We start from the raw sequence: 26673 nt of genomic DNA, 5'->3' as shown, positions 1-26673 counted from the left end.
TGCTATCGCCGTGAGATGATGCTTCGTTAAATAATTGAACGCCACAAATTAAGGACACTGATCAATTTCCAGACTATTTCAAAATGTAGAGGAAATAGTTCTTCAACTGAATACTTATTTTGGTGTCAAATAAGCGTGCATCCTTTGTACCCTGGCTCTTTTCTCTCGCCTCAGGGATCATCCACGAGCAGCAGAGCCCCGATGTTTGTTTTATTTACAAATATTCAGGTGTCCCCCACTCCCTTGAATGTCAGTACCATCTTGTATCTCAACACTCATCCTGTTATATTAATTTTTTTTTCCTTTTTTCCCCCCCTTTTTTGTTTGTTTTGTTTCCAGTTGTCTAATGGGTTTTCTCACTATAGTTTATCAAGTGAGTCCCATGTGGGGCCCGTGGGGGCAAGCCTTTTCCCTCGTTGCCTGCCTGCCTCCCGCCTGCTCCCTCGGGTCACCTCTGTCCACCTTCCAGACTACGCTCATTATTACACCATTGGGCCCGGCATGTTCCCGTCATCTCAGATCCCTAGCTGGAAGGTTTGTGTCTCTCCTCCCTCCTCTCACTCCCTCTCCCCCCTCATTGCCTCTGTGCTCACCCCTCTTCTGTCCCATAATCCTCACTCACCCCGATTCCGCCCTCACCCCCTTCCTTTCACACTCTGCCTTCTTCCCCATAACACCTCTCCCTAAGTTAATTCCCATTGGGGAGAACCGCAAAGCAGCAGGCAGCGCCGAGATAGAAATTTCCACGTGGAGCTGAGATTGGCGAGGAAGCATAGTTCACCCCTGTTAGACAGCAGACCCAGATGTGGCATTGTAGGACGTCAGTTCCAAGTTGCAAGTCCCAGTTCTGCCCTCCTGGGGCCACTTCAGGGTGTCACTGTTATCAGGGGCTGGTGGGGGCTGTGCTCCTCGACCGTGTTTTCCAGACTTTTCCCCTGATGAGTCCCTTGTTGGGCCATGGTAACAGAACCAAAACCCAATATATGTTTTGGCTTATCATGTTTTATCTTAAAAGTACATGCAGACTTTTAATCTTGATTGTTTTATATTAAGACATGTTTGCTGTAACATACAAACAAAGTTTTAAAATTAATTCCTAGCAAGTGCAGTTGATGCCAGGAGGAATTCTACTTCGTTTTGAGAGGAGGCCCCTAATTTGAATAGTAGGTCCATAGACTGCTAACATCTTGAGCAGGGTCTTGACTCCATTCCTCCCAGGTGGCTCTGACCTCTCAGACTACTGACCCCAGGGGTCTTCCCTCCCTCTGTGGTGAACCTCAGAGGGCACATCCTGAAGTCCCCCCTTTTGGGGCCTAGTTTCCTGGAAGAGGAGATTCAGCCTCAGGGAGAGTGGCTGAGGTTCCTTTAGTGCCCCCTGGTGGCCAATCCGCTGAAGTGACGTCATTTTGGCTGCTAGAGGAGAGAGGGTGCTTTCAGCCATCAGAAGGGAGGCCCCGATCCTGGGGACATGCCCTCCCTTGGCTGGTGCCTTCATACACCTTAGACAGTTGGTCAGCTGTCAGGTAGCTGTTAACTAGAGTCTCCCACGGGCTGTCTGCCTGGTTGTTGAGGGTTTTAATTTTGGGACCCATAGGAGGAAAGAGGAAATACCCAGGAAGCCCCCAAAAGGGTTTTCCACCTCTTCTTCCAGAGCGGGATGAGGGCATAGAAGGGGCCTGCGGGCCTGTCCCAGCCCGCTTCCCCCGAGGGGCCCAGCGGCCTTGTGGGGCCGCGGTCCGAGGGTTGGCCCTGGCCCCTGACCGTGCTGCTTCTCCGTAGGATTGGGCTAAGCCGGGCCCCTACGATCAGCCGCTGGTGAACACCCTGCAGCGCCGCAAGGAGAAGCGCGAGCCCGACCCTGGTGCGGGTGGCCCCGCTGCCACGGGCGGTGCACCTGCAGCAGCCGAGGAGGCCCAGAGACCACGGAGCATGACCGTGTCGGCTGCCACCAGGGTGACGCTCTTGTTCTCTCCAGCTGGTTGGGCCCCTTTCCACCTGGCTGGTGGCCAGATGCTGGCCAGCAGTGGCAGGCTGAGTCCAGCTGAGCCTTTGAGCTGGAGGGACCTCAGCCCCTTTTCCCCACTCCCTGTTCTAGAGCATTAGAAAGCCCCTGGGGAAAAGCCTTGTGTCGGAATCAGACACGTAGGACTTTCTAGAGTGTGGGTAGGACCCAAGCAAGTTGATAGCCTCCTGGGCTCACAGACAGCTGGTGTTCTCTGGAGCAGAGTAGAAATAATATTGAGGCCCCACCGCAAAAGGCTCTGGGGACATCAGACAGGGGACTCATGGCCCTGGTGGCTTGTCTGTGTGTGTGTCTCTCTCCAACCTGCAGCCTGGTGAGGAGATGGAGGCTTGTGAAGAATTGGCACTGGCTCTGTCGCGGGGCCTCCAGCTGGACACCCAGAGGAGCAGCCGGGACTCACTTCAGTGCTCCAGCGGCTACAGCACGCAGACGACCACACCGTGCTGCTCTGAGGACACCATCCCCTCCCAAGGTACAGGCAGCCTGGGGTTTCCCGTTTGGCTTCCTGAGCAGTTCCAGGCAAGGAAAAGGGGTGGGCCCTGCTGGGAGGAGGCAGAAGAGCAGGGAGTCCGTTTCACCACAGTGTAAGCCCTGGCTCACAGCTCGGCTTCAGAATTGTTTTCACCGTCTCAGAATGCTTCAGAGGGCTGAGCGGTGCTTGTCAGGGGGCTGCCATCTAAGGAAGTGACCGGACTCTTGCAACTTCTCTCGTTTCTCACTGTCAGGGTACAGGGTAGTTCCCAACTTAAACTCAGGCAGATGCTGTTCATGATAATAATGTCATTTGTGTTTTAGCACTTTATATTTATTTTCCCATTTACTTGTCACAACCACTTATGTAATATCCCAATTTTGCGTATGTGGAGACTGAGGCTCCGTAACTTTCCCAAATTCACAAAATGAATATGAAGCAGAGCTGGGAGTTTGAAGCTAAGGTCTGTTAGAGTCTGAAGCCCAAACTCTGAACCTATTCCAGCTAAATCCTCTGTCAACTTTGCCTCCCTCAACCCCAACCCGCTCCACACACTAGCCAGCAAGAAGGTGGCCTGGCAGCTAGAATAGATCTGCGGTAGCTGACCAAGCCTATTTGCAGTCCGTCAGTCAAAGCCTCTAAGACAGTGAGTCTAAATGGAGGTGATTTTGCTTCCCAGGGGACATTTGGCAAGGTCTGGGGACCTTTGTTGGTGGTTGTAGCTGGTGGAGGGTGCTACTGGCACCTTGTGAGTAGAAGCCAGGGATGCTGCTAGACATCATAGAATATACAGCAGGGCCCCCCGGCGCCCCAACAACAAAGAATTCATCTGGCACCAAATGTCAGTTGTGCTGCTGTTCAGAAACCTGCTCTAAGATGTTTAATCTGTAAACTTGCCCCTCCCACGTGACCCCGTATGTTGAGAGGAAGTGACCACACATCCCTGATGGAACCTATCTTGTACCTATTTTCAGGGACTCATTGCCAGTAGCTCCATTCTTTTACTAGCTGTCGCCTGACAAGTTAATTACAAGGGAGATAGTAAGGTCTGTGATAGTCTGTTTGAGGTTTGCTTCTTGTGTTGCATTCCGGATGGGAGGGTTTGTAGAATATGTTTTCTGTTTCCATCCCCGTATTCCTCCCAGAGACGCTCAGAGGTAGCTTTGCTGCAGCCTGGCAGTGTTACACTCTCCAACTCCCAACGGTATTTGAGTGCGTGCCTACTATGCCCCACACCATAGTAGGTGCTCAGGGTACATGAGTGAACAAAACGAAGATCCGTGCCAGCGAGTTCTTAGACACCGAGGGCGTCTAAGGGTGGCACAGAGACCGGGGGCGGGGGTGGGTGTGGGAGGAGATGGTAGGTGAAGTGCTCTGCCCTTTGTGCTTTTGTTCTTCCGACACACAATCAAAAAAGCAAAGCTGCTGCCTTGGATATTTCTAATCGAATATTATCATCAGTTTCAGATTATGATTATTTCTCGGTAAGTGGTGACCAGGAGGCAGATCAGCAGGAGTTTGACAAATCCTCCACCATTCCGAGAAACAGTGACATCAGCCAGTCCTACCGACGGATGTTCCAAGCCAAGCGCCCAGCCTCAACTGCTGGCCTCCCCACCACCCTTGGACCTGCTATGGTCACTCCAGGGGTTGCAACCATTCGACGGACCCCTTCCACCAAACCTTCTGTCCGCCGGGGGACCATTGGAGCTGGTCCCATCCCCATCAAGACCCCTGTGATCCCTGTCAAGACCCCAACTGTCCCAGACCTCCCTGGGGTGTTGCCATCCCCTCTGGATGGGCCAGAGGAGCGGGGTGAGCACAGCCCCGAGTCACCATCTGTGGGTGAGGGCCCCCAGGGTGTCACCAGCATGCCCTCCTCGATGTGGAGTGGCCAAGCCTCCGTCAACCCTCCTCTTCCAGGCCCGAAGCCAAGTATCCCCGAGGAGCACAGACAGGCGATTCCAGAAAGCGAGGCCGAAGACCAGGAAAGGGATCCCTCAAGTGCCACTGCCTCCCCAGGCCAGATTCCAGAGAGCGATCCTGCAGACCTGAGCCCGAGAGAGAGCCCGCAGGGAGAAGACATGCTGAATGCCATCCGAAGGGGCGTGAAACTGAAGAAGACCATGACCAATGACCGCTCAGCCCCTCGCCTTTCTTAGGCTCACAAGAAATGCTGCCAGTGAGGAACGAACTGTTTAATTAATAATACCTAATTTGTCTTGATCCATTCCAATCTATAATCAAGATTTTGTAGGCAACTCAGAATACAGCTCTTTTGAAAGTACTCGACACCTTTAGATAATGAAAAGCAACATATGTAACTGACATAATCTTGACCTTTTAATTTGTAAATATTGACAGTTTTCTTTCTGCACATTTTAATCTTAGTTTCCCTTTTGATTTTTCTGAAGGTGCCAAATTCCATTTAACTTTTTTACAAGTCTTTGTAAAATTTTAAATGCATAATGGGGGGTGGTTGGGGCAGGGGAACCATGAAGTAGTTAATTTCAGAAAAAAGGATGACTATACTTAGCTTTCTCGTTTCTCTTTTTTTTCTGCAAGCTTTTGTAGATGCATTGTAGTTGTCTGGCTTAGAAGCAAATTCAGGTTATTTTAATGTACAAACAAAATGGCTAAGGGGTAAAATCTTCATTTAAATATACTATGTTCTGGATGAGAAAAGCAGGAGTTAACAATTGATGAGCAATACTCAGAGTGAAGTAAATCTGGAAACGGTAGACTGTGTTGGGATTGGGGGGAGGGCCGTGGGAGGGGCACACTGTCAACATAGCCGATCCTGTTACATTTAAGAGTAGCCTCGTAGGTTGAATTTCTAGTAGCTTCATGGTAAATGCATCCGAATAAGCCATACTGGATTGCAGTGTTTGTTTCTGTAGGGTGTTTAAGGACTTCTTTCTCCCACGATTCCTCTTGACTGCACACAGCACCCACCTCCAATCCCGTGCATGCCGCTGCCACCGGGTAGCCATAGGATCCTCCACTTTAGTTACTGGTCTGTTACACCCACTTTCATGGAATCCAAATACATCCAAAAGGGTAAGGCAGTTTTAAAAATGTGAAAACATTTAAAAATGATAGCAGGGAATTCTTAGATATAGCAAATGCCTTTTACTTAACTGTGCCCAGCAGGCTGGGCGCGTTGAAAAGCCCAAATATTTTGAAAAAACTCAAGCGGATTTAACAAGGGTAACCAGCTTGAAGTCTAGCAACTTGCTGATGTGTTTACCAATCTGGGGGCTTGTTTTTCTTATCTTCTTTTAAATAAATGGCAGTTAATTGGCCTCATACTAAACATTGAAGAGAGGAGGATTTATTTATTGTCACTGGGAATCCGACCGCTATATTGTCCCTTTTTTTGTATTCTAGGTAATGTTTTTTGGAATGGATTTATGTCTTTTCTTTTTTAAGTGAAAGTTAAATTTGTTCTAATGCCCGTCCCCTAAAGCCAACAGAGATTTGTAGATTTCAAGGGCTCACATTTGGAGAAGAGAGTGATATTAAAGACAGCAAGCAAGCCCGGCAGCAGTTGGTGAGTTGAAAGTGCTGTGTCCCCCAGACCCTGCAGATTTCTGTTGGCTCGAATCTTCAATTACATAATCTTATGCTTTAATACATAACTGCATTGGATGTGAGAGTAACGTACCTGTATAGTCACTGTTCTATATACTAACATTTAACACTGCTGTGATTGCTCAAGGACATTTTATGTTATGGCTTTAAAGCAAAGGCATGATTATTAGAAACTATTTAAGCTTTTTTTCTTTGAAAAACAAGCTCCTTTTACAGAATATAAGCAACAGTAGTGCCTGTGGTTTAGCCCACCAATCTTGATGACTAAAAGTAGCTGATGCATTGTGCATATGATGCTTGAGATGGTTTTTGCAAAAGCAGAAATCACTGCAAGGTAATCACAATAGATCAAAGTGGTATTTTGAACCTTTGAAATAAATGGATGTAACTGTACCTTGGTACAGCTTTTCACTTGTTTAGTTTTTAAACGTTAGTATAATCTGAATAAATTTAATATAAAATGTTGCCAAATTCACTGTAGAAAGAATGTGACAAAACACCTTGGGTAGTTCTGTTTGTGTTTTTGCATATTGTAAAAGCAGTGTCACAGCTAAAAATAAAGAAATCGTTTCTAAAGGTAAATTATTGTGCTTTAGTTGCTAGTTTGTACTGAGAGTTGACCTCTCCCTGTGCAGTTTTTTGTTCTCAACTTGTATAAATAACAATTGTGTAATGTGTCTCCCTTCTACCTTGTAACAATTGCTTCAGCCTACATTATAAATAAAGAACCACTAGAAAGAAAAAGTCCTGTATTTCAAGTCTTCTTAAAACTCACTTGGTCTTAGTTAAATGAGACTCAGACTGAGCTTAGAAAATTGACAAAGCATTTTTGTGATGGTTATGAGACCTAAGAACACTAGCTGCCTGAACTAAGTATCGGAAGTCAGCTCTAATGCGTTATCCAGAACTCAAAGTAGCTGGGTTTGGCTGACAGTTTCAGTACAGACACTTCTTCAGACAGTTAAAGCGTTCTGCTGTACCCGTACCTTTGTGTCTGCAGACAATCCAAGCTCCGGCAGACGAAGCAAAGCTGGAAAACTGCCTCCTAATAAGCGTCACAAAAAAAGTTTTATCCCAGATCAGGCCCTTTAACCTCACCCATCAAACCTCCACTCCTGAGCGAACCCCATAAACTCCATGTTTATTTATTGAATGTGTGCTTCTTAGGGAGAGTTATCCTTTTAATCAAAACTAAAATTCCATTAGTGGACTTGTTAGAAAACCAAAAGGTATCAAGTCCTCCAAATTAGTGTACCTTCTCCTCTTGGCTTCATATTCCTTCCAGCCACTACAGTGAATTAAACATTCAACTGGAGTTTGTTCAACTCAATCATCAGAGTAAATCTTGTATCTGGGTCTGTTGCATAGTTTTCCCTTACTGATAACGTGCTATCAATCAACACGACTGAATGGGGAAGAAAAGAACACAGCTGACCACATTTCACATACTTTATATGCACAACTGGTAAGAAAAGGACAGTAGCGTAGTCACTTGGCATCATGTTAGTCCTCAGAAGAACACATCAGTCTCATCAGACGATACTGAGTTATTTTTATTAGGGCAAGTATGTGTATGCTCTGTAACTTTTTCACTTGCAAGCACGACTGGTGAGGTGTCTTCCTCTCTCTACATAGGCCGCTCCCGGGGCCTAGTCACAATATGCCACCACAGTGGGGGCAAATCACCTTCCTTTCGGGCCGGGGGCAAAGCTTCAGTGTGGGGACCACCAAGCGGAGTTTCCTCCTGCAGCTGCTTAACCTAGAAGGGGTAAGGAAGGAACAATTAGAAAAGGAGTCTAACTGACTATAAAGTCTGCTGTTGTATATCACATTACACACTATGTGATCCTCACTACAGAAAAGTGCTTTTTATATATACTTGCATTATTTTTATACCCACACTATAACTCAGACAGAAAAGCTATTCTCCTTAAAGGTTTTCCCATTCTTAAACAGCAAAGCTGAGAACAAACCCTCTTACCCCACCTCATATTCAATACACAAAACCACGACAGTCACCATTCTAATTCCCCTTTGTTATGGCCTCCCCACCTGTTCCCCCCCAAAAACATTTATTTTTGTCTCAGCTAAGTGCTCTCCAAAACCACTACTAAGAAACCTCAAATCCATTAAGGATGTAAACCTTAAGGCCCCCCAAATAACAACCAGGACGAGAAATAACATGAAATCACATGTACAAATGTGCTCAGTTCTGTCTGCCATTGCCCAGCTAGCCTCAGTTCCAGAGATCTCCAAGACTATCACTGTCCTAATAGAGGAGGACACCTAAGAGATCACTTTCCAGATCACTGATTTTCTGAAGCTTCCTCCAAACAAATCAGTTCTGGATTGTGGCTAACCGGAGCCTCACGCACATGCGCTGTTTAATAATGTCAAAGAGATGGAATAGGTAAAGGAGGAACTTTTTTTTGTGGAGAAAAGGAGATTATCATGGTGATCAACTGCAGAAGTAACCTGCTACTCTCCACAAATAAATACCTCACGTTCCCAAATGCTGAGACAGCTCTTAGAAAACACTGCCCACCTTGGTCACACCGACTTTCCTTCTGCTTCACCTTGGTCAAGGACTTCCAACAGTCACCATCCTGGACCTTATCACCAGAACTAGCACAACTTTCAAAATCATGAATTCAAATATCCCATTATCCCACCACAGTGTCCCCTTCCAGCTCATCTGCTTAAATGCCCCCTTGAAAATACTTGAAACTTGTAGAGACCACCAGTACACGGATCCTCCCGCCCACCTTGCCCATCTCTCTCTGCGTCAGCCTCCTGTCTTGACTTCCCGTCTTTATCCAGCCTAGACTCCATCATGGCAATCACTCCCTTTTGAAGAACCTCAAGTCCTGCCACTCCACAGTGGACAAACCGCACCATCCACCTTCAAGCCTGCACCTATACGGCTAGTATTGCTAAAGAGAAAAAAACCACTAGAAAAAATTGGTGTCACAACACTTGATTTCCAACTTCATTGAAATGGGTCTTCAACACCACACGGCAATCTCATTACCATCCTCCTGTAAGCTCATCCTCTCCCTGTGATTATCACACTTTTTCCACATTCTCCAAACACGCTGCAACCACTTCTCGGCTTTTCCTCTTATCTCACTAAAAAGAGAAGCCATTATAGAAGTCGTCGTTTTCCCATCATCAAAACTTCTAACCCAAATGCATTTACATAAATCTTTTGTCCACCTATGATGGAGGAAGAACCCCTTCTCCTTTCAAGGGCCTCCGTCCATGCTTGGGATCCCATTCTTCTTCCCAAAAACTTTCCTCCTGTGCCTATTCCATCTCTTCCCCCAACTCTTCTCATCAGCACATATGCATCATTTTTTCTTATCTTAAAAGAAAATGATCCCTTGGGCTCCAGCTTCTGCCCAGTTACTGTTCTCAGCAAAACTTCTCAAGAATTCTCTCCCCTCCTGTCTTCTCTTCCTCACTTCCTGCTCACTGTTCAGTGGGATTAAACCCTCCAGAAAAGGCTCTAGTCAAGGCCACGAATGCCCTTCCTGTAGCCCAAGTCTTGGATGTTATTTCCAGTACTCCCTCTAGTCCACCTTTTAGCAACTTTCAGCAAAGATGACTTGGCCTGGGCCATTCCTGAACCACATTCTCTTGGCCTCTGCTGTCACACCTCCCGAGTCCCCCTCTCCCTTGCTAGAGGCTCCTTGGTCCCTCTACAAGTGGCAGCTCCTGCGACCTTTCTTCTCTCTCTACTCTCTCAAGAATCTCATACGTGTCCATGGCTTTTAAAACAAGTGATAACTCAAAAATTTCTATTTTGAGCTCAAATCTCTCCTTTGAATAACATATTCCTACATCCACAGTCGCCTACTGACATGTGCACACGACGTCTCACAGGATTCTCACGTTTAGCATTCTTAAACAAATTTAAAACTCAACACTTGATTGTCCCTCTGACACCTGTTCCCCCCCACCCCCCATCTTCCCTATCTCAATAAACACCATCAACCAAGCTTCACAGGTTAAAGCTTAAAACCTGGAACTCATTCTTGATCCCTCCCTGTCTTTCAGGCATCCCGCACATCCAGTCAATCTTCCTGTCCCTCTGTTTGGACATATCCTGAATCTGTGTCCTTCCATATCCACTGCTTCCATCCTAGCGCTGGCTGCCATAATCTTTTGACTAAACTGCAATAATCCCAAACTGGTCTCTCCACTTCTCCCCTTGCCCTCTCCAATATATTCTTCACACTACAGCAAGAGTGGGCTTTTAAACATGTAAATCAGACATCATAAGATGAGTGGAAAATGTCAAGGCACTGGTAGAGAGGAAAGTTAAGGGATTGTAGGGTATAGATAATAGGTCAGGCAAAGGACAGAGTTGGAGCAGGAGGGGAGAAGCAAAATCAGAGAACAGAAAACCCAAAAAGACCAGGGAACTCTCTGTAACCTATGTGTGAGAAGGCTGTAAATGCTACACTTAACACACTTTCAAACAAAAGTATATCTGAGACACAAGGGGCCCGAGTAACGGTCACAGCTGGGAATTCAACTTCTGCACGTGGGGAACAAAACCTGAGCTCCTTCGAGGTGTTGACCACGTGGGCCATAAAATGCAGGTCAGACTCACCTCCCGCTCCCAGCTTTCCCTCCGTAGCTTCTTCCACTGCTCTCTCTTGGCAAAGTAATCAGGATACATTGCCTTCTCGGAAGGATGCCAGTCATCTAAGCACCACTCAGGAACCTGTCAGGAGAGGCAATCAGGGCGTCATCCCAGAGGATACACTTACATGCCACTGAAGGGCCTGCTCAGGAGACAAGACGAAAATCAACGTGCATTTTTATAACCATTACAAGTATCAGACTGTTTCTGACATTAAGCAATGAACAACAGAGGACCAGCAAGGGCCACCATACAGGAGAGACCCTTAGAGTAAAACAGCCTCGGGCTGAAAAACAGCAATGCCAGTCCAAAGGGAAGTGGTGTCATTCCCCTCCTCCCTGCGTTCTCTAAGTATCCAGAATGGGTTTATGTTATTTGGAAGTATGAGCTAGAATTTCTCAGAAATACTAAGCGCCAATCCAAATTGGTTAACTTTAAGGTCCAAAAATGACTTATTCACCAAGTAATTTAGCACTCTGTGTTGCCAAAAAGATACCACAAGACCTTGGAGTTGAATTTAGAAAGAAAAGTTTTAATGTCATCTGGGAGAGAGAAAACTGACAGCTGAAGAAAAGTACCTATCTACAACTGTCAGGAAAGAAATCTCCTTGCTGCCCCTAAGAGGGCGAGTGATTTCTAAGGCTGAGGCTTGGGCCTGGAGAGACCAAGTTCTCTAGAAGGCGGTCGCCACTGGAGTCCTCACCTACCTTGTAACACTCGTATCTCTCATAGGAGGTGCCCCCAGGAGACTCAGGGAAGATGTACGGCTGAGGATGCTGATTGTACCAGAATTCTTCCTCCGCCTCCCTCAGCAGCTGGGTGGCCTTCACCATATCCTTTTCATTCTTATGTTCTTCAAACCGGGCTCTCAACAAACAAGCAAAGTACCGATATTTGTCCCTTAAACCAAAATGATTTTGGAGATTAGAAATGTTATCTACTCAACTGGGCAGGATTACTGTCTGACAAGAAGCTGTACTTCCACTGATGTCTTCTGGATGAGTCGTGTAACTCCCTGGCACCTCCCCAGACCCGGCCAATGGAGCAGCCACATCATTCTGACTGCTTCCTCGGCAGCTCCCCAAACACCAGCAGCAAAAAAATACTCTATCAAATACAGCCTAACCACTCTTTCCCTCTCTCCTCCAACAAAGGAATAATGATTTAAAGGAAAAAGAGAATTAGCAAAAAAGAAAACCTACAGCCTCTTTAGCATCATTCAACATGCATTCAATGACAATTTATTGAATTTCCTCCTACCTTGCATTAGGCGCTGCTAAATACTGGAGTTACAAAGATGAATAAGAAGGGAGGTATTACATGGCGGAAACACTACTGCTCAAATCAGAAGGACCTGGGTTTGAATCCTGACTCTGACACTAGCTGCATGCCTTAGGCAAGTTATGCTCAGGTTCTAGAAGAAACTGGGCAGAGATCACTTTGGAGGCTTTGACAATAATCCAGGCCACAGAGGACAAGGGCCTGAAGCCAGCAACAGTGACAGATGGTGACAGGAGAGAAACATTTAGATTACAAAATTATGAGACTGGGCTCTCAGGTCAGATTGCTTGGGACTGAATCGTAGCCACTTACTAGCTGTGTAATATGGGGCAAGTTACTTAATGTCTTTAGGCCATGGGTTCCTCCTCTATAAAAGTGTTAATAACAGTATCTATATCTCAAGGTTGTCCCAAACCATAGATGAGCTAAAACACATAAACACACTTTAGATAGTGCCTGGTACCTCCTCGGTGTTCAATAAGGTCAGTTACTAATATTATTACACTGGGGAGAGAATTTACAAAAATCAGTGTCCAATTATACATGGCGTACAAGTACGTGTATCATTGGCAGAGGGATGAGAAGGGAGTACCTGAAAACAATTCTAAGACTTAAAGCTCAGTGACTGTTACTAGTAATGCCACTAGCTGATGCAGGAAATTATGGAAGAGAATGAGAATGGGGTAGTGAAAAGAAAATGAGTTTGGTTTCAAAGAATTTAAACAAGTTGAGTTGCGGACAACTGAGGTGATCTTACAGTTGGAAATACAGCTCCAGAGACAAATTAGCATAGGTAGAAACTCAAGTCCCAGCATTAGATGAGGCTACCCCAAGTATATATCCAGCAATAACAGAGGTCCCAGGATGGAACCAGGGAGAACAAATGGAGGAAGCACTAGGAGGGAAAATGGAAGAAGAAAACTCAGGCAGCTGAGAAGGGATGTCAGTGAGATTAACAAAACACTGAGTCAGTGTTACCACAGTAGCTACTTTTACTCCGTCCTCCAAAACTACATTCCCAGATGTAGTTCAGCATTACCTGAATTCTTGATGGCTTGACTTCCTTCACCTTTATAACACTGCTAATTCTTTATGTGATCTATTTGTATACATGCCCATCTTCCCCATTAATCCATGAGTTGCTACAGCTGAGAAAGAGGGCTTATTAACTTTTATTCATTCAGCATCCAGCGTAGAACCTGAATTGCAAATTCCGTCAGATGAACGAACGAATAAGGAAAACTCAGGGAGGAAACTAACAATCCTACTACACTGAACCATCTTCCTGCCTAGCAAAGAGAAACGGGTTGATGAATTTCCAATAATCACAAGTATGCGATCTGGGCTTCAAAGATACCCTCCACAACTCTTCCAGGTCTACTCAGTTTTCCATCATTTAGAGGTTTTTCCCCAAAGCCTTCCTCCTGGGACAGGTTTTAGGATTCTGACAAGGGAGTGGAGGCTTGGCATTCACACCTTGCATTGCATCTAGGCCATGAAAAAAATCCATAAGTTTTAATACTATATTCTAAGACTAATCACAGATGGATAGAGAGAGGAAAGAAGAAGAGAATAACACGGGAGCTGAAGAATTATGTGGGATGTGAAGACAGTGAAAAGGACCGGATGAGGCTAAAAAGAGGAAAGCTGATGGGAGGGGTGGGAGGATGATGATACTTTGGAGGTGGACACCTGACTTTTAATTCTGCTTGGCCACTTACCAGCTGCATCTGTAAAATAAGGCTAAATAATCTAGAGTTGTGAGGACTAAAGAAAATCATGCACATATTACTACCGCTCATATCAGATACGAGGTGGTCATGATGAAAGCTATTATGTAGTGAACGCTGGAAGCATGACAATTACAGTTTTAGGCACTTTCCTTTATTTCACTGAATGTCACGCAACCCTCTGCGCTAGGTCCTGCGTCCGTTTTTCCGAACACTGAGGCCCCGACCAGATAAACAACTCCCCAAGGTCTCGCAGCTGCAGGAGACGAAGCCCGGATTCGAACCCGGGACTACGGGTGGGCTCCGTGGGGCGAGGGGCCCCCTTCCCACTCTGTCCCAGAAGTCCTTGAGCCGCCCGGTACACCGGGGCCTCTCAGCCTCCGTGGGGGCCCCTACGGTCACCTCCCCGCGCGCTGGGGCCCCCTCTCCCACCTGTGGATGCACCACGACTCCAGGTGGCGCAGCGCCCGCTTATAGAGGCGCAACACCTTCTGCTGGTGGGTCAGGTAGGCCGCCGACGCCAAGAACGCCATGACGGCCGGCTCACCTTCAGCGGCCGCGGGGGATCCCGAGAAACCGGAAGCGGTCGGCTAGGGGGCGGGGCTTCCGGGAGGGCTGGGCGACGGCGGCTACTTCCGCTTCCGCCGGGGAGGAGCCGGGGCCGCAGGCATGAGTCGCTTCAAGTTCGTGGGTAAGAGTGTTTCTCCGGTTCGTGGGCTTTTCTGTCTCCCTCCGGGCGTCGCTCGCTGCGGCCGGAGGGCCCAGGGCTCGAGCTCCCTGTCTGTTTGAGGGTCGAAAGGGCACTCAGCGGAACAGGGCGAGGGGAGGCTGCTGCGTGCTGGCGATGTTCTCCGCCTAGGTGCTGGCTTCACGGGTATGCTTATTTGTGAAAATTCACGAGCTGTACGGTTATGATTTATGCTCTTTTTGACATATGTGTTGTATTCAATAAAGAGAAAAAGGAAGCAAAACTACCCCCAAAAATGCCCAGTCACTGTATTCCTTTTCATCCCACGTGCAGCTCCCGTCCCTTCCCCTCTCCGTCGTCGAGAGGATGATAGCTTCGAGGGACCCGTTCAGTAACTCATTCGTGCGGTCATATCACAGTTGCTGAGCGTCTGGTGGGCCAGGCACTGGCCTGGGAACACAGGGCACAAAGACCCAGTCCCTGCCCCGCTGGCATCACCACTTGGTGGAGAAACTGGAGGACACAAATAGTGGGGAGATAAAGAAGTTCTATTACTTTCCAAGTACAATAGTTCATTCAGCATCGGTAGAACAAGAGAGGGTAAATGCGACAGGAGCCGAAGGAGTAAGAATATTTACTACCATGCACTTAGGAAAATCTGTGGGACATTGCAAGAGCTAGGGCTGGAAGGGTACCTTGGGACTCGAATGTCTTGCTGAGTTTAGTTTTCCTGCGTCTAGTGGGGCTTCACTGAAGGCTTTTGACAGGAGCATTCATTAAGTAAATCACTGGGTGCCGCTTATGTACTGGGGACCTTGGCCTGTGGGATACAGCAGTGGGTAAAGCTGGGCGTGATCCTTGTCTTTGTGGAGTTTCCAGCTGCTTGAAGGTGGGAAATGACAGTGATCTATCTCTGCTTTCATAAGGTTATCCTGATAGCTATTATGTAGATTTGGTGAGGGATAGGGAGAGGCAGGGAAACATTTCAGAGTTTGAACTAGGACATTGGAAAAGGGAGAGAGAAATGGAAGGGATGTGCATACACAGCGTGTAGCAGCTAAGTGTATATGGCAGGTAAGGGAGAGTGAACAGTCAAAGATGACTTGGTTGGGATAAATACCTAAATATGGAATGGAAGCCTGATTAGTTTGGCAGTGGGTGGCAGATATAGCAAGATCCATTTGGATTAGGTTAAGTTTGAGAGTCTTACAGGACATCCAGGTGGAAACACTTCTGGGGCAATTGGAGATGCATCTGGCACTCAGGAGAGAGGTTAGGATTATAAACTTCGATCTGAGAGTTTTTTTAAGCAGTATTTTTTCCAAAGACATTGTGCTAAGTATGAAGAACTATTTAAAAAAATCTAGTGGTGCAGTTAGTTTTCAGCCTGGAGAGGTATGTACAGTCAGACTTATGTACAGTCAAAGCAAATGCAGGGGAGAATGTGTTAAGTGCCACAAAAGAGATTTTAACAAGTGCTGTGTGAGAGCCTGGGGTGAGGTTGGGGGTAGGTCCGCAAAGGTGGTACACGGTTTTCAGGTGTGGTGTCTCTCAGCCTGTCCATTCCAATCTGTGATATAATTGATGGGAGAGATGGAGTAAGAGCTGTGAAACACTCCACAAAGAAAAGACACTTATTTTTTTTTTGAAGAAGTATGTGTTTGTAATACAAAACTAAGTCCCTACCTCAAGTCATGTCCTCTTAAATCCATCCTGTCTATAGCCTCCAGAGTGGTCTGTACAGAAATCAAATGGATTACATTTTTCTCCTTCTTCCAGGCTTTCGGTGACCGTCCTCAGGATAGTTGAAGTACCTTAACATAGCATGCAAAGCCTGTCTGTGGTCTGGTGCTGTCCACCTTTCCAGCCTCATCCCTTTTATGCTCTATAAACACCTGGATATGCTGCTGCTTCCTCCAGACAAGATTTTTAGAGTGGCAGTTGGGGGCTATAATGTCCCCTCCCCCTCTGATATCCTACCGACCACCCTCTGACCTGGTTGATTTTTACTTGTTCCTTAAGACTTCATGACTACCCTTTGCTCCATTATTTTATCATTAAGTATTTATGTATCTGCCTTACCTACTAGACCTCACTCTTTTAAGGCAGATACTCAATGGTATTTGTCTTTTTCCAGGGTCCTAGTACGGAGGCTGTGCAATGGAAGTATGAATTAGTGGGTAAAAGAAGATTTGTAGTTTCAGTACTAAGATGGTAAGAAAATTGATAAGGGGATCTGAACCAGATAAGCTGGAAAAGATTTCTTAAAGGAAGTGGGCTTAATTGGAATAAATTTTTTACTGTATGATCTCCTTCATTTCCACTCTCTTGAGGTAACCAGTGTTTAAAGTATATTCTTCTCTTTTTTCTTTTTTTTAAAGATTGGCACCTAAGCTAACGTCTGTTGCCAATCTTTTTTTTTTCTTTTTTGTTTTCTTCTCCTTCTCCCCAAAGCCCCCCAGTACATAGTTGTGTATTCTAGTTGTAGGTCCTTCTGGTTGTGCTATGTGGGACGCCACCTCAACATGACCTGACAAGCGGTGCCATGTCCGCCCCCAGGATCCAAACCAGGGAAATCCTGGGCCGCCGAAGCAGAGCGCACAAACTTAACCACTCGGCCATGGGGCCAACCCCCCTAATTTTTTAATAGATTTATAGAGAATCTTAAAAACACATAAACATATCAGATTTTTTTAAAGATTTTATTTTTTTCCCTTTTTTTCCCCAAAGCCCCCGGTACATAGTTGTATATTCTTCGTTGTGGGTCCTTCTAGTTGTGGCATGTGGGATGCTGCCTCAGCGTGGTTTGATGGCAGTGCCATGTCCGTGCCCAGGATTTGAACCAACGACACACTGGGCCACCTGCAGCAGAGCATGTGAACTCAGCCACTCGGCCACAGGGCCAGCCCCACATATCAGACTTTTTACAACAAAAATGGAATCATCCTATACATTCTATCTTTGTTATGTGACTTACTCTCATAGTTAATGTTTTATTCTGTGTCATTTCAAAATTTCTGCCTATAATGAATTATGAACAGTACTTTGGAAAACATCATATTAGACCCATGGAAGATTGGAACAAGCTTTACATGGAACAATTGTGTGAAAAATTAAACCGCTGCTCTAAAAGCAGCCTTAGATTTTGATTTAGGACAGCTCGCTATCCTGAGGTAATGCTTCTATATTTCCCCCTTCTATTGTCGCATAACAAATGGCTGCCCCTTAAAAACTGCACCCAGTGTTTCTAATATGGGGAAGGAGGGCAGGAAGCGAAACTATTTGTGTTTTATGGGAAACGTTGACCCTCTTAGAGGACACTTCAACATTACGTCCTAGGTTATCCTTTCGACTAATTTCTGTGACTTTATCTGAGTGTTATACCACAGGGGATTATATCCTCAATCTGAATAGCAATAAGAGTCTGTACTAGATCATTGCAAGGTAATGGGACTTGGGGTGCACTGGAACCTTCCTTTTCAAAGCTTTTGGCCCATCAGTGTTCCAAAACTGACCAGCCAAAGTCCACTTAAGGACTTGGAGTGAGGTGTACCCCAGGAGTGGTAGGGATGGCAGCAGTGGTGTATAAATCTTCATGCATTTACAAAATTTCTTTGGATGTCTTGTATTTATCTTTGAAATAGTATGGTGCCCTTTTTAAATTCAAAAGACATTTTATCCCCTAAATCTTCTGAAGTAAAATGGATTCTCCAGGAAATCTCAAGGTGTTACATATTCTCCAGAACATCCCTGGTTTGAGAAGCACAGCTTTATTTTTTTTTTTTTTTTTTTGAGGAAGATTAGCCCTGAGCTAACTACTGCCAACTCTCCTCTTTTTGCTGGGGAAGACTGGCCCTGGGCTAACATCCATGCCTGTCTTCCATCTACTTTTTACGTGGGACACCTGCTACAGCATGGCTTATTGCCAAATGGTGCTGTGTCTGCACCCAGGATCCGAACCGGTGAACCCCGGGCTGCCAAGAAGCAGAACGTGCAAGCTTAACCGCTGCGCCACTGGACCGGCCCTGAAGCGCAGCTTTAGATGATTCCTATCCTAGCAGTCTCTGCACCGGCCCCGCAGTGAACCAGTGAGAGAGCAGCCGGCGGTAATTAGTAACATAACTACCTCTTGGGGCCATCCAGCTCAGGAGTCTCAGGTACCTAAGATTTATCTGTAGTTGTGTTCTTTTAACAGAATTCTGATCCTGCCCTGTGTCCCTTGCAGCAGGCTGGTTGGGGCTTCTGGCCATCTCTTGTATTAATTCCATTTCCTGAGGGACTGGACCTTATTTCCTATTCTTTGTCTTGGATTCCCTTGGTCAACCTCGTTATTCGTTCATTCCACAGATATTTACTGAGTCTCAACTGTGTGCCACACAGTGTCCTCAATGCTAGGAATCTGTGATGGGCAGAAAGTAAGTCGTAGTCTAGTGGTGGAGACAGCCAGCCTTGTAAGTGCAATAATGACTGTTTACCACGATTACAGAGAAGGCGGCACTGAGGAAAAGGAACATGATTCTCTGGGCCTTTGGTGAAGAACAAAACTTAGACGAGGAGGTCAGAAAAGGTTTCTTTGAGGAAGTAACACTTGGGCTGAGCTCTGAAAGAAGATTAAGAGTTAAGTAGGCAAAAAAAGGCAGGGAGAAGGTTCCAGACAGAACAGCCTGTGCAGACATCCTGTGGCAAAAGGGTGCATGGTACTTTTGAGGAAGTGAAGGAAGACCAGTGGGTCTGGAGCAGAGAGGAGTGGGGAAGGGGCTGAGGTACAGAATGAGCTAGAGAGATTAGTGGAGCCAAGATGATTCCATGTTAAGGACTTTGGTTGTTATCCTAAGAGCATCAGGAGTCCAGTTAAGAGTATCATGATCTGATCCATGAATGAAAAGAAACCTCGGGTCAGGAGGAGAACACAGTGGAAGGGACCGGAGTGGCATTCTGGCTGGAGTGTTATGGTAGTCGGGGGACGGAAAAGAGTGTGCAGATGTGAGAGATTAGGAGATAAAATCCACCCGCTTGGCATGGACAGCTTGAGAGAGGTGATGTCATAGATTTTCTTAGTCTGTTTGGGCTGCTGCAACAAGTACCACAGACTGGGTAGTTGATAAACAGCAGGAATTTATTTCTCATAGTTCTGGAGCCTGGGAACTCCAAGGTCAAAGCGCCAGCATGGTAGCATTCTGGTGAGGACCTGCTTCCTTGTTCATAGCTGGCACCTCCTGGCTGTATCCCCGCATGGTAGAAGAGATGAGGGATCTCTGTGGAGCCTCTTTTATATGGTGGTCATTTCCGAAACAGTATCCAATCCAGAGCCATGCGTTTAGGTGTTCCTTAAGTTTTTAACAGAAGTTGGCCAACTTTTTCCTTAAAGGGGGATTTAGTACATATTTTTTATCTTGTAGGCCATATGATCTCTATTGCAACTACTCTGACCTTGTCACTCAAAAGCAGCAGTAGACAATATGTAAACAAATAGGTGGGGCCATGTTCCAGTAAAACTTTGTTCTTTTTTTTTTTTTTTTTTAAGGAGGATTAGCCCTGAGCTAACTACTGCCAGTCCTCCTCTTTTTTGCTGAGGAAGCCTGGCCCTGAGCTAACATCCGTGCCCATCTTCCTCTACTTTATATGTGGGACTGCTACCACAGCATGGCGTGCCAAGGGGTGCCATGTCTGCACCCGGGATCCGAACCAGCAAACCCCGGGTCGCTGAGAAGCGGAACGTGCGAACTTAACCGCTGCGCCACCGGGCCGGCCCCACCAGTAAAACTTTGGATACTGAAACTTAAATTTCTTATAATTTTTAGATGACACAAACTACTGTTCTTTTGATTTTTTTCAACTATTTAAAAATGTAAAAGCATTCTTAGCTCAGGGGCAAACAAAAATGGGCGATGGCCTGGGACCATAGCTTGCCAACCCCTTTATCGCACACATTTCTTTTTCATGGCACTGTCCTGCAGAAGCAATTTGGCCAGTTGTCCCACGGAAGTCCTATCTTCTGGACTTGTCTGTTTGCTATGTGGCAGTGTTTAGCTTGCTCCCTAATTTCCTGCAAACTTGAAGTTATATCTGATTTATTTTTTTTTTTGAGGAAGATTAGCCCTGAGCTAACTGCTGCCAATCCTCCTCTTTTTGCTGGAGAAGACTGGCCCTGAGCTAACATCTGTCCCAGTCTTCCTCTACTTTATATGTGGGACGCCTACCACAGCATGGCTTGCCACGCGGTGCCACGTCCGCACCTGGGATCCGAGTCAGTGAACCCTAGGCCGCCGGAGCAGAACATGTGCACTTAACCGCTGCGCCACCGGGCCGGCCCCTGAAGTTATATCTGAAGGCTAAGCAAATCTAAAGCGATTTTAAATACCCTATTTGCTGTCCCTTTGTATCCCTAGGTCATAGGTGACAGTGATTTGACATGATCCTCTGAGCCCAAACAGTGAGCCATTGGTTCGGAGATGTGGCTTTCTTTCGGTTGCAAACAGTTTCTACTCTTATTTTGTTTTGAAAATAAAACTCATTAATACTGGAAGTAGTTTTTAGCAGTAAAGCAGGTACTGCTTTTAAAGCCAGCTAGTTAAAGAAAAAATTAATGGAAGAGAAACATTACTGATTGTTACAAGGTGACATGCCACTAAAGGTGTGAATCTCTCAATTTTTCCCCTAATCAGAAGTAGTAATTTTCCATTTTGCCTTTTTTTACTTCCTCTCATACTCTGTCACCCTTATCTCTTACTTTCTTAGTTTTTCAAGCTATTTCGAGCTTAGTTTTCAGGCTAGAAATTGATTTGCACACAGTATTTGTTTACTTTTTTTGAGTTTATTGCTGATAGGGACTTCTTAATTTTAAAGATACTGTCCCTTATTATAGATCAGCACATTTTGAACAAGTTAAATAGGATTTTGACTTTATTTTTTTTATTTTCGTGATTGCATCATGAGTCTTTATAGACAGATTGACTTACATTTGGCTGTTTGCTCAGTCTTGGATTGGGAGTGTTAAGCACTTATAGTTTGTATGACAATGTAGCTAATGTTGACTAAAATTCCATTTGTTATTGGCCTGTTACAGAATTTTTACAAAATTGGCTTAGTAATAATGATAATTACATTCTATAAGGCTTTTAATTCGCAAAAATGCTTTCACATTCATTTTCCAGTTTGAGCCACAATTCATCCTGGAAGGAGAAATTTTATGCCCACCCTTTTAGTGAGGAAACAGGCTGATTTGCCCAGGATCATTCAGCTAATTAGTCATAGTGCCAGGAATTCTGATTCCAAAGTCCCTTCTCATTCCATAACTGCAGTCCCCATTTTATTGTATTTCTCAGAACTTGCTCACAGATTGAATATTTTTTGATGATCAGTTTGAACTTTTCTTTGACCGCTCTGTATTGACTTCCAATTATCTTAAGCACCCTGCCCATTATTTGCTGGTAGTGGGTGGGTGGGGAGTGGGAGGCCCAGAGGCCATCCAGTATAGGAGAGAGGAGAACTTCTTCAAGGAAAGAGAAGTGAATCCAGAGGCAGGAAAAAGATGTTTGCCTTTGTAGGGGAGGAAAAACTTCCTCCTGCCATCTTAGGTTCTGTGGCTGGGCCTAAGAATTAAACTGATGGGGCCGGCCCGCTGGCGCAGCGGTTAAGTGCACACGTTCCACTTCGGCGGGCCAGGGTTTGCTGGTTCGGATCCCGGGTGCGGACACGGCCCCGCATGGCAAGCCATGCTGTGGTAGGTGTCCCACATATAAAGTAGAGGAAGATGGGCACGGATGTTAGCTCCGGGCCAGGCTTCCTCAGCAAAAAGAGGAGGATTGGCAGCAGTTACCTCAGGGCTAATCTTTCTCAAAAAAAAAAAAAAAAAAAAAAAGAATTAAACTGACATAAGACAGATTAACAGGAGAAAATCATGCAGTTTTTTCTTCACATGCATGGGAGTCTTCAAAAGGAAAATGAAGACCCAAAGAAGCTGTTAGGCCAAAAAACTTAACAAAAGCTTACTTGGGGACGTGATAAGACAAAGGGGCTTAAATTGTGTAAATTTGGGGACAGTGACTAGGAAATACATGGGATAACTAATGGAAGATAAGGGTTATTTGGGGTTTGTTTGTACAGATCCATTTTGACTTTGACTCCCAGTCTCTGGTGATAAGACTCTTCTCTTCCTGGTCTAGGGAGGGTTCATGGGAAATTGTATGACCTGCTTTTAGGTAGAAAGGGGGAGATCAGAGAGCCTTTCCTGCATCTGCTGTTTCTCAGGTGCCTTCAGCTCGAAATAACCAGTGTGCCAAAGTGGCGTATTTTGGGGTGGCATGTTCTGAACCCCTTCACCAAACCTAAGGTGAAGCAGCCTAGTCATCAAAGGATAGAAAGCAGCTGTAATAACTGACCCAGGAATACACTCTAGGCAAACCATGAAAGAAAAGGGCTATAAGTCACAAGGGATTTTTGCAGAAAAGGGAAAAAATTGGTGGCTGAGCCAGTGCAGGATATGCTAAAGCCCAAGGCTCACCTGGGTCCAAAGCTGAATATGTAGTTACACATCGCTTAACGAGGGGGATGCTTTCTGAGAAAGGCGTCGTTAAGCGATTTTGTTGTGCAAACGAACATTATAGAGTGCTCTTACGTAAACCCAGATGGTATAGCCTACTACACACCTAATCTGTAAGGTACTAATGGGACCACTGTCGTGTCCCTTGTTGACCAAAACGTCGTTACGTGCTGCTTGACTGTAGATCTTTGAAGTACACTCTGACTAAGGTCCTGAAGGACCAGTGCACGTCGGGAAGAGCTAGGATCTAACAGGAAGTGGTGTCACCTGGAATTGTCCTTAACCATCGTCTGCCTCAGAGTGAGCACTGAAGGACGATTTCGCATCCATTCCAGTTAGGGTTGAGACAAGGATATGGAGAGGCTTCATAAACTGGGCCTCCAAGCTAGTCTTCACTTCGCTTCTAAAATTAGTATCATACGTTTACTTGTTAAATTTGCTTGCTTTTCATTTTCATTTGTTTTTCACTTCATTTTCTAGTTAAAGATTGCCTTGGAAAAATTCTAATCTCTTTGCTGCACAAAGAGGAAATGGGCTAGAAGAGATGCAGACCGTTTCTGTGCTCCTAATGATCATTCATGGTGGGTGACCATAGACTGACCCCTGTGAAGGATTATTCTAGGCAAAAAGGCCTCACCCCTCTCCCCTGGGTTTCCTCTCTCAGTCTTCCCACTTCCCTATCTAATTTCCTTTCCTTACTTGAAATAAAGTAGATGCTGATTTCTTGTGATCTGGGCCATTCCACTGAACCCCTGTATTGTATTTATAATATTCGATAATGTTTGTGTGTTAATAGCCCTTTAAAAAGGTTACTGGTTGTGAATTCATTTCTTACCCTCTATTGACGTATATGCTGTTGCCCAAGTGTCTTTGAAGTTTTCTGCTTTGTGCCTTTCTCTTGGTGTTTCAAATGCCTGGAATACTCTCCTCACCATCTCTTGGATTATCCAAACTCCCATTCATTTTTCAAGGTCTGTCTTAATGTTGAAGCAGCACAGCTCACTGAGGGCCAGCTTGGCAGAAATCAGAGTGAGAATATACCAAGTCAGAAGCTGACTCTCATACACTGCTAGTGGGAGTGGGAACTGGTGCAGCCACTATGGAAAACAGTATGGAGATTCCTCAGAAAATTGAGAGTAGAACTACCATATAATCCAGCTATTCTGCTGGGTATTTATCCTAAGAACATGAAAACACGAATGTGTCAAGATAGATTTACGTTCACTGCAGCATCGTTCACAATAGCCAAGACTTGGAAGCAATCTAGGCGCCCATCAAGGAATGAATGGATAAAGAAGATGTGGGGTATATACACAATGGACTACTACTCAGCCATTAGAAATGATGAAATCTGGCCATTTGTGACAACATGGGTGGGCCTTGAGGGTATTATGCTGAGTGAAATAAGTCAGAGGGAGAAAGTTAAATACCATATGATCTCACTCGTAAATAGAAGATAAAAACAACAAACAAACACATAGCAACAGAGATAGGACTGGTGGTTACCAGAGGGGAAGGGGGAGGGAGGAGGGCGAAAGGGGTGACTAGGCGCATGTGTGTGGTGATGGATCATAATTAGTCTGTGTGTGGTGAACATGCTGTCATCCACACAGAAATCGAAATATATAACAATGTACACCTCACATTTATGTAATGTTATAAACCACGTCACCTCGATAAAAAAAGAAAAAGCTGAAACTCAGCAGAAATAATGTAGAGGTCTGTTGGTAGGCAACTGCCCCCCACCCCCCACCACAAACTTGGAGAGTCTCCTAGTGCTAAGAGCTAAAGGATGTGTATTTTACATAAAGAAGGCATTTTTATTGCCCACGGCCACCACAATCTGACTTCACCTCTTCTCATTCCCCTTGTTCCCTTATGCTCTACAGCAGGATTTACCAAGAACCGCACTTGATTTTTTGGGTCAGACAATTCTTTGTTGTGGGAGGCTATTCTGTGCATTGTAGGGTATTTAGCAGCACCCGTGGTCTGAAGCCTAGATCCCAGTAGCACCCCTCTCAGTTGTGACGACTAGAAGTGCATGCAGACGTTACTAAATGTGGTGTGGGCGGGGGGCGGGTTAGAAGATAGGGGCTGCAAAGTTGCTCTCCGGTGAGAACTGCATTGTGCTCCACGGTCACAGTGAACTTCTCCAGTCTTCCAGGTGTAGTGTGTGCGTACACACATCTGTATGTAGAGTGTCCTTTCCGTTCGTTAGCTTGTAAGTGTTTGCTTTCTTCCAGATCTAGTGAAGCTTTTCTCATCATCCTTGTAGAGCTCCTACTATGTGCCAGCCATTATGCTATGTTCTAGGGATACAGCAGTGAAGAAGATAAATGTCTTTTGCCTTGTGTTGCTTACAATCTAGCTTATTATATCACAGTTTCTAATTGGAGTTTCCATATAAGCTATACATTCCTGAAGGGCAGGAACCAAGTATTGGGTCTTATTCATATCTGTATCCCCTAAGTCCTTACATAGTATTTGGCACACAGTTGGTCTTCGTAAGTATTGGGTGAATAAAGGAAATAAATAATGCATTCCCCTCTCTGCATCTCGCTTGCGTTACCCTAAACCAGGTTCTCTTCATTGCAAATATGAGCTCTTGCCTGTTCCCAGATGAGATCCTAACTCCATTTCCCCCCTTCAAATCTCACCTTCTGCACAGACGCCAGATTGAGATGTCCAGAATACACATCTTACTCCTCTGCCTAAAAGCCATCGGTGCTTCTTGTTGGACCTGGCATTTTAAAGACAAGTGTCTGTAACATGGCTGAGTCTGGCCTTTTCTGGCCACTTCCTTCCCTACACTTCTCTCCAGCAGCCAGAATGGCTGACGGCAGTCTGCCTGATATTTCACACCCCCGGTGCTTTGCTCCCGCTGCTTCCTCTGTCTGCAGTTTCCCCTCTTCTACCGGGTAACTCTAACTCATCCTGTAAGATTCAGATCAGAGATCCCTTCTTTCTGGAAGCCTCTTCTGGGCCAGCTACTGGACTAGGTTGAGTGTTCCTCTTCTATGCTTCACAATGCCAGTGTCTACTTACAATATTTTTCAATTGTCTGTTAGTGGGTCTGCCTTCCCAGTTCTGTGGTGAGTTTCTTGAGAGCAGGAATTGCATCTTACTCTTTGTATCCCAAGCGTCCAAGTGATTGTTAAATGGTAGGCACTTAGATTTTGTTTGTGTGAATGAATATGTGAATGAAAAGTATAGTAACAGGAGCTTTTATTTAAAGTGGAAGTTTCAAATAGAGGCTCTTAATGATTAATCATTTTATTTTTGCTTTCCGCAGATATTGGTATCAACTTGACAGATCCCATGTTCAGAGGAATTTATAGAGGGGTTCAAAAGCATCAAGGTAAATGTTTCTTTTATTAAGGTAAACAGTTTCTCTCTGAAACATGTTCTGCCTCAAGGAAATCATGAAAAGCATAATCACTCTTACAATTGAAATTAAAGGATTTATTATGCATCTTGGATAAAACAGTAAGCAAAGTGAAATCCATATAAGCTATATTGATAAACGATGATCATGAACATTTACAGAGCACATGTTATATCAAAGTGTTATCAAGCCCTTCTTATCTGTAGAAGTTTATAATTTTGAATGTGGAACTTTAAATAACCATATACATAGAAGCTGATAATAGTTGATTGTTTAATTAGTCTTTTAAGCAATTAAACAGTAGGGC

The 26673-nt window shown here is 45.2% G+C and overlaps 3 protein-coding genes across 35 annotated transcripts in view; 2 read left to right on the top strand and 1 right to left on the bottom strand.

The window, feature by feature from the left end:
* Nucleotides 1-6833, top strand: part of MTSS1 (MTSS I-BAR domain containing 1) — a 160887-nt gene extending 154054 nt beyond the window's left edge. For 4 of the 12 annotated variants that reach the window (XM_070481562.1, XM_070481560.1, XM_070481561.1 and 1 more), the window contains 4 exons: nucleotides 1780-1953; nucleotides 2333-2495; nucleotides 3957-4310; nucleotides 4419-6833. In XM_070481562.1, coding sequence (XP_070337663.1) covers nucleotides 1780-1953; nucleotides 2333-2495; nucleotides 3957-4310; nucleotides 4419-4657 — 930 coding nt within the window. In that variant the 3' untranslated portion in view covers nucleotides 4658-6833. Of the gene's footprint in view, nucleotides 1-339; nucleotides 535-1779; nucleotides 1954-2332; nucleotides 2496-3956 lie in introns of all 12 variants that reach the window. The other 8 variants (XM_014854028.3, XM_014854023.3, XM_014854027.3 and 5 more) reach the window with 3 other exon arrangements.
* A 691-nt stretch (nucleotides 6834-7524) lies between these two features.
* NDUFB9 (NADH:ubiquinone oxidoreductase subunit B9) lies at nucleotides 7525-14354 on the bottom strand. Its single transcript, XM_014854034.3, has 4 exons — nucleotides 14184-14354; nucleotides 11448-11640; nucleotides 10708-10821; nucleotides 7525-7848 (listed from the first exon to the last, which is right to left on the bottom strand). Exons 1-4 carry the CDS (start codon nucleotides 14282-14284, stop codon nucleotides 7717-7719), a joined length of 540 nt encoding a protein of 179 aa, XP_014709520.1. The 5' UTR covers nucleotides 14285-14354; the 3' UTR covers nucleotides 7525-7716.
* TATDN1 (TatD DNase domain containing 1) overlaps nucleotides 14354-26673 on the top strand; it is a 39716-nt gene continuing 27396 nt past the window's right edge. For 2 of the 22 annotated variants that reach the window (XM_070481566.1, XM_070481580.1), the window contains exons 1-5: nucleotides 14395-14442; nucleotides 16577-16653; nucleotides 18353-18596; nucleotides 23462-23562; nucleotides 26274-26339. In XM_070481566.1, coding sequence (XP_070337667.1) covers nucleotides 23526-23562; nucleotides 26274-26339 — 103 coding nt within the window. In that variant the 5' untranslated portion in view covers nucleotides 14395-14442; nucleotides 16577-16653; nucleotides 18353-18596; nucleotides 23462-23525. Of the gene's footprint in view, nucleotides 14626-16576; nucleotides 16654-18352; nucleotides 18597-23461; nucleotides 23563-26273; nucleotides 26340-26673 lie in introns of all 22 variants that reach the window. The other 20 variants (XM_044743746.2, XM_070481576.1, XM_070481565.1 and 17 more) reach the window with 16 other exon arrangements.

This window comes from Equus asinus, chromosome 12 (assembly GCF_041296235.1).
Source record: "Equus asinus isolate D_3611 breed Donkey chromosome 12, EquAss-T2T_v2, whole genome shotgun sequence".
Taxonomy (NCBI): Eukaryota; Metazoa; Chordata; class Mammalia; order Perissodactyla; family Equidae; genus Equus; species Equus asinus.
The sequence above is the reverse complement of the archived record's forward strand: the minus strand, read 5'-3'. Positions and strand labels throughout refer to the sequence as shown.

Excerpts from the sequence above, each read along its gene's own strand:
- NDUFB9 (XM_014854034.3), bottom strand. The coding sequence starts at position 14,284 with ATGGCGTTCTTGGCGTCGGCGGCCTACCTGACCCACCAGCAGAAGGTG. Across the intron at positions 10,822-11,447 it reads AGAGATACGAGTGTTACAAG|GTTCCTGAGTGGTGCTTAGA; the intron begins GTAGGTGAGGAC and ends CTCTCCTGACAG. Across the intron at positions 7,849-10,707 it reads GGGAAAGCTGGGAGCGGGAG|GTTAAGCAGCTGCAGGAGGA; the intron begins GTGAGTCTGACC and ends TACCCCTTCTAG.